At 40.9% G+C, this 7,153-nt stretch overlaps 2 protein-coding genes across 2 annotated transcripts in view; one reads left to right on the forward strand and one right to left on the reverse strand.

The window, feature by feature from the left end:
- The window catches only part of csrnp1b (cysteine-serine-rich nuclear protein 1b), a 12,313-nt gene extending 9,495 nt beyond the window's left edge, over positions 1 to 2,818 (forward strand). Inside the window, exons 3-5 of the mRNA XM_020602318.1 lie at positions 929 to 1,188; positions 1,277 to 1,573; positions 1,693 to 2,818. Of these exons, the coding sequence (XP_020457974.1) occupies positions 929 to 1,188; positions 1,277 to 1,573; positions 1,693 to 2,682 (1,547 nt within the window). The 3' untranslated portion in view covers positions 2,683 to 2,818. The remainder of the gene's footprint in view (positions 1 to 928; positions 1,189 to 1,276; positions 1,574 to 1,692) is intronic.
- Positions 2,819 to 5,974: 3,156 nt separating this feature from the next.
- Positions 5,975 to 7,153, reverse strand: part of LOC109961491 (elastase-1-like) — a 2,372-nt gene continuing 1,193 nt past the window's right edge. Inside the window, 4 exon segments of the mRNA XM_020602335.1 lie at positions 5,975 to 6,059; positions 6,142 to 6,291; positions 6,878 to 7,023; positions 7,121 to 7,153. The exon segment at positions 7,121 to 7,153 is cut by the window's right edge and continues 26 nt beyond it. Coding sequence (XP_020457991.1) covers positions 6,045 to 6,059; positions 6,142 to 6,291; positions 6,878 to 7,023; positions 7,121 to 7,153 — 344 coding nt within the window. The 3' untranslated portion in view covers positions 5,975 to 6,044.

Here is a 7,153-nt window from a genome sequence, read left to right on the forward strand (position 1 = left end):
CCCCCCGCCCCCCACCCCCAGCGTCAATTATTATACTGTGCAGATTTTGTGGCTTGAGTGCAGTTGTTCAGGGTGTGTCACAAGAAAGCTCTTTGGCTGAGAAAATGGGGGAATCTGCAAGGAGTTTCCCAACAAATAATAAAGGTAATTCCCAACACATGTGGAACATGATCATCCTTTTCTGTTCACACACAAGAAAAACATTAGTGCTGGCGACTTAAGCGGCGGAAAAAGTTACTCGTCTTTAAACAAGGCTCTAAAGTCATGTCGAATATTCCTGGGTGGAGGAAGTGGAATTTATAATGAAGCTTGAATAAGTGTTGGTCTTGTCTCCACATATGGTTCCACTTTGATTTGCTTGTGGTTTTATTGTTTTTGTCTGGGTATAGAAAGGTGGCTGGTTACTGTGGCTTTTGAACATTTTTAACAGAGAATCAGTTACTGGGCCATTTGTGGGGATCATCAGCTTGAGGGGAGATGAGGATGGGCTGTTTGATCCCTGCTATGAGATCTACACTTCCACCATCCACCACATACGGAAGCCTTAAGTATTTGCTCACTGGTTTGTGACACTGGCAGTTCTACTTCCTCTACTGTGTTGGCCACCAAGGGGAAATTCCTAGGCTGGGTGTTTTCCCCCATTGTAAAACATGAAACAAAGCTGAATGTGTCCCTTTTTTTTTGTACTTCTTACTGTAAGTGTGTTGAACTCCTGTTGGCTGTATCTTTTAATTGTGTACGTGATAAAGGGGATTTAGGGGGGTGTCCTTTTTACAGCCTGTTCAGAAGCATTTGCATGCATCTCAAGAGTTCAAGTGGTGGGGCATTATGCCATCTAGTGACACAAAAAAGCATCAATTCCATTTTCTTTAAAAATCATCTCCTGCTTGGACAAAAACGTTTTCTAATTTTAAGTGTCTCTCCACAGCAACATCCATCCTTAAGAAAGCCAAGAGACCACGGCGGGGCAATGTCACTTTTGACCAGGTGACAGTGTTCTTCTTCCCTCGGTGCCAGGGTTTTACCAGTGTTCCCAGTCGAGGAGGATGTACTCTGGGCATGATGCAGCACCACAGCGCGCTCCGCACTTATACACTTGCTGAGTTTGCTGTGGAGCAGCAGCTCCTACGCCGGGAAAAACTCCTCAACAGACTCAGGGAGGAGAAGCTGGAAGCTCTCAAACTGAAGGTATATAAATTTGCATAAAGGGTGTGATTTAGAAATCTCACATCAGTCTGTTATCCAGTAAAACAATTGGTCCTTTTGTCATTTTCAGCTGACTAAGAATGGCACTCAGGAGAGCGAGGAGGCAGAGCAGCTGACGGTGGATGACATCTCTGAGCAGGATATTGACATCAGTGGAGCCAGCCTCCATGAAGGTTCTTTCCTCCATCCTTACCCGTCGAAACACCGCTACTCACTGCTCAAAGCAGCTGGTGTGAAGAAGATCGACAAGGAGGAGAAGCGGCAGCTGCATGAGCTGAGGCTCTCCAGGGAGAACTGCGGTTGCGACTGCCAGGGCTTCTGTGACCCAGAAACATGTAGCTGCAGCATTGCAGGCATCAAATGTCAGGTAAGAGCTGAAAACCCCCTAAAACCTCACACTCAGGTTTAGTAATTCAATACTAGGAGCAGCCAAACACAATACAACTAGGATTTTCTGTTACAACTACTTGCTTCTGCTTCTTCCAGATGGATCATTCCTCTTTTCCATGTGGCTGTACCAAGGATGGCTGTGGAAACACAAAGGGCCGCATTGAGTTTAACTCCACTAGGGTACAGACACATTACATCCACACTATCATGAAGCTGGAGCTGGAAAAGAGGTTGGAAGAGCAGTCTAGCAACGAAGAGGAGAACAGAACAGGGGCTGCCTCCTTACCAGCAGTGCCCTCCTTCCCCTTTAGCTCAGAACTGGCAGCAGCTGGAGAGAACAGCTGCAGCAGCGATATGACAAACATTTCTGATTCTTCGGGTCAGAGTGATGACTCTGAGGCGGGCGAGAGCCCGTGTAAGCATCACACACAGCTGGATGTCTATGAGAAGGGTCTGAGCCGCATCCTCAGTTTCAGCGACACAGAGAACTGCTCAAGAAGTAATAGGAATGGTGGGGATAAGAACAGCAAAGACAGTTGCTGCACAGATCAGCAAGAACAGCAGCAGCCATCAACGGAGGCATTTAGTAGCTTTAGCATGGTGGACTTTGCTGAACAAAATGACAATATAGATACTACACTGTTGGACTCTACTGATGATCACACAGACAATCAAGCAACAGCCATTTCAGAACTTTTGGATGAGAACGCCAACCAGGGAAATGCCCTTTTCCATAGTGGTAGTGTACCACAAACACCCTCTCCCACTGTCGATCGCTCAGCAAGCTACAACATGGACCTGAGCCTCTCTTCGGAGTCGGACCTCGAGTTCTTTGACGGTTTTCCATGCTTGGGGCCCAGCTCACTCTATAACTCCCTCAAGGAGTATGAACACATGGACAACTTTTTTCAGTTTCAGTGGCCTAGTCATCCCAGCCTCCCTACAGCTAGTGACCCTGGGACCTGCCTGCTGGAGTCACTGATCGGCCTTTCAGAGTCTGTCCCAGAGCCTCCTGCCACGTTAACAGACAATCAGCTGTTGGAGGAAGCCATGAAGTTGTCTGTGATGGAATCTTTGAAAGTTTGATAAAACTTGTGGACAGTGCAAGAAGAAAGGGATTTGGGAGGAGACTAAACATGCACATAAGATGTCACTGTCAATGTGTTTGATTTTGGAGGAAGCTGTGATTTCCTTCTTGCCTAATAAATGTTCAATTTCCAGACTTGCCTTCAGATTGTTAGGGGTTTGGGATTGATGCTGTGTGAGTTGGCAGCTAAAAGTAAGTAAGTAAAAGTAAAAAGATGCAAAATAGAAATCAATTTGACCAGGCCTGTAAAAACCAATGATGGCTCTCAATTCCTAAGAAAGCTCTATTAACCAAATCAAGATCACCAACCATATGCTACACAGGAATCAACCTTTACTGGGGTCCGGGTGGGTATCTCAACAGAGCCGAATGTTCACCTCAGGGACTTTTCTAGCTTTTTAGCTTTTTGGAGGTAAAGTATGGTGACCTTCAAATGAAACCTGAGTCAAATCACAACATAGTCCTCTTTGTGTCCTCCTCTTTGGGTGTGCATCAAGATGACTTGAGTGGGTGGGGTCATCCTCGTGTTGAATCCTGAAGCAAGTGGGCCCCCGCCTCCCAAGAGCTCTCTCAAGAGTCTTATCATGGTACAAAAAAATCCCTCTAAAAGCTCCTCAATCAGCACTTTATCTGTGAAAATACTTATGTATGAATAGGCATTGTTTTGGTTGTATGGGGTCGATTCAACAGTCAAACGCTAAATTATGAGGTTTCTTATTTATGAGCTGGGTAACTAGATATAATGGCTCATACCATTAAAAAATTGTAGCTGTATTGTCATTAATTTTGTTAAGTTATTTCCTTATGAGATTATTTATTTCAGGTAAAGCCTACTTTCACTCGAGAAGCACTGTGGTTTGATATTTTCGCCTGAAAGTGCAATCTTCCTCCTCCTTTTTTGTCCATATCACACTTAGGCATTGCTATGAGAATTGGGACCACAAGTCCATCAGAAAGTATTTAATATCTGTTCTCACATACATTTAGCATTTTTGGTAACTTATGTCCTTATTTCATTAGTTATTTAATGCAAGACATTTTGGCAATAAAATGGGCCATTGTGAAGTTTACTGGATGTGCCTGCTTACCATGGGAGTTGTGCCTGCAAAGCATGTGTGCACACTGCTTCCATCTGAGCTTTGGGACTGAAAACTGTGGAATCTCCCTAATCACTGAAACTAAATTATGGGTCTATTATATTGCTGCCTATATTGTAACCATAGAAAATTACACTAATATTTTGTAACTAATTTATGTTTGACAAAAGAATTTTAATCATTGACAAATTTAATATTTTATTATGAATGCAAAAAAAATAATTTTCAGTCTGGAACAACCTTTGTAATATATGAATGATAGAGAAATGTATACTTATGAAGGTTATTGCTCTCCAGCATTTTAAAGTATTTTTCAAAGGCAGTCTTATGGTTAGATCTCTTAACAAAATGCCACTAAAACTAAGTAAATTGCAAAGATGAATTTGATTGTACTTTTTTGGGAAATATGTGACTTGGGTTACATTTTAGTATGAATTACACATGTAAAGGGTTTCATGGATAAAAACTGCATATATTATACAATTTTTATTACATGTACAAGCCCTGAAAATTGAAGCGTTTCCTCATTAATTATAGAATAAGAATTTTTAAAGGTGATTGTGCCGTCACCTGTGTGAATAGTTGAGGGACACTAGAGAGATGTACATATCTCACTTTTTCTACAGCTGTTTGAACAGCCTTCCTGGACCCTTTAGAAATTATGCATGCAGGTCCTGTTTGTTAAAACTTGTTCTAATTAATTGTATACTTTGAAAAGTGCAGAGTGCAAATTAAAAATGTATTATTTGCTTTTTGCATTTTTGATTACTTTGAAATCCATCAAATATTATTATGGCACTGAATTTTGCAAGCAAGTATTTGTTTCTCTTGTACAAAACATTCTCATGAAGAAATGGAGGCTGTGAGCCTTCATAAATGTAAGGTTTTACATCTTATTTTATTTTCAAAGAACATGTTGCCTTTTGTGTTGTATATATTTCTGCTTAAATGGCCCTGCGGAGGAAACAAAGCAGCTTTATTTTTACATATTCACACTTTAACCTGCTATTCAAAAACAGTTTTTGTCATCCAAGCCATTTTGACAGCCTGTCCCTCCAAATAATAATTAAAAACATTTTGTACATGCTTGACTCTGTTTCTTATAAGCTGATTTGTTTATATACAGTGGTGAAAGACGTATTCAGATATTTTAAATTTAGAAAAAGTGCCAGCACAGCAATGTAAAAGACGCAATGAAAATTCTGCATAAGTAAAAGTAGGTTTTAAAATATAAAAGTACTTGTTCTGTAGTAAGTCTCTGTGAATGATTACATTATTTGATTATTATTGATGTATCAAATCCTAGATCAACTTTTATAGTTGATCTAGTTGGAGCTAGTCAGTCTAGTGGTTGCCAACCTAGGGTCATAAGATAAGTAGGAGAGTCCATGGGATAATTACTAGGAAAACAGAAGAAAACTCGGTTACAAAAATGTTTTTATATGCTTTAATCTTTTTTTATTTTATTTTATTTTATGTATATTTTAAGTTGTCTTAACTTTGTAATTGAAAAGCTAAAGGAATGTGGACGTATAGTCCACAATGTATGCACTGAAATTGCATTCTCATTGTGTTATTTGTGTAAACCACTGGAATTCGTCTGTGGTTTATGGTCTCCATGGTTAAAGAGAAAAAATACTGACTTTGTGAGCTTACTCTAGTCTCCTGACTACCACAAAAATATGGCCAGAGATTTCAGACAAGAAGGAAATGTCAGGCCTGTGACTGCACACAGCTCACGTTTTACCACAATTAAGAAAATCAGCCTTTTGTCAGTGCAAAGTCTTAGATGTTGATAAAATTCCCTTTTGCTTTCTTTTGATTTCAGGTACATCATGATGCATCCCGCTTAAGCCAGTTTGATTAATAGAGGTCTGATAGTTTTGGTCTTTGGTTTACAGTAAAACATCCATGACGATATCTTTCAGAATTTCCTGCATTGTATTGTGGGAGGTCAGAGGCTCAGGGCTGTAACCCTTCCCAGTTTTTTGGTATCACTAACCCATTAACTGTGGCTCCATTTGCAGATGTGCTTCGAATGTAAGCAAAGTATTTGAACAAAGAAGGCATCTAATAGGCAATACCAGAAATTATGACAGTTGCCTGTTTAAAGTAACATGAGGCACTTTCGCCACCTTTTGGCGAAGTTAAAAACTACATGCAAACACCCACTGCAACTTAAATACAAATAATCTGAGATGCATATGAATTTTATTTCACAGGTTCCATTTGACAATTTGGCCAAAAGTCTGTGCCTTCAAACATTATGCACGTACAACCTGAAAAAGCAGAAAAAAGAAAAGTCAACTGAAAGATAATGACATTATCTGACTGACATCATAGAGGTTACAGGAAGCTTACTGAATAGATCCAGTCTTGGAAGGAGGAAACTCGTGTGAACACAGTGGGTTTAGTCTCTTGGTTGCACCAGCCAGCTGGACCATAGCTGACAACACCGTGAACTCTCCATGCTCCGTCAGTGAAGCAATTCAGTGGTCCTCCGGAGTCACCCTGGGACATATAACAATAAGAAGAGATACAAGGAGAGAGTTTGAAGACCACACAGTTAGAAGTATGACCTCTTACTCAGCCCCTTTAGGTTTTCTTTAACCAGAGAGGGAAAAAAAAATCAAACACAAGAACATTCTGAAGGTCACAGTTTGAGATTTATGGGAATTAAAATGCTTATTTGCATAAGCACACATTCTCTACCTTTAAGATGAGACTTAAGACATTCCTTTTTGATAAAGCAAATAGTTAGGGCTGGCTCAGGCAACCCTGAGCCTTCCCTTAGTTATGCTGCTATAGGCCTAGGCTGCTGGGGACCCCCCCCCTCATAATGATTCTCTGAGTTTTTCCTCTCTCCGTGCATCTATATGGCAGTGTAACATGTCATTAACTTTGTCTTTCTCTCCCATAGTGTCTTCTCTCTCTCTCTCCCTGTATCTTTCTACAGGAATCCCTGGCTCTGGTGCTTCACGTTTCTGATGAGCAGTCACCAGTAAGTGCGGTCTAGACTTTACTTTGCAAAGTGTCCTGAGACATCTTTTGTTGTGATTTGGCGCTATACAAATAAAATTGAATTTGTTAACTTTACCTGGCAGCCTGATACGATTCCATCCCCTCCAGCACACACCATGGTTTTCAGAGCAATGCTGCCCCACCAGTTAGGCTGGGAGCAGACTGAATGCTCCACCACATTTATGGGAGCCACCTGTAGGATGTCAGGGACGGCCCCTCCAACTGCAAAATGAGAGAGTGAAGAAGGAGAGGGGGATTTTTTTTAAATCAAATCTACATAAATGTGTAAATCTCAACACATGTGTGAGAGTTCACTCACAGTCCATGAGACCCCAGCCAGTGATGTAACAGG

Source organism: Monopterus albus, unplaced genomic scaffold, assembly GCF_001952655.1.
Source record: "Monopterus albus unplaced genomic scaffold, M_albus_1.0 scaffold55.1, whole genome shotgun sequence".
NCBI lineage: Eukaryota > Metazoa > Chordata > Actinopteri > Synbranchiformes > Synbranchidae > Monopterus > Monopterus albus.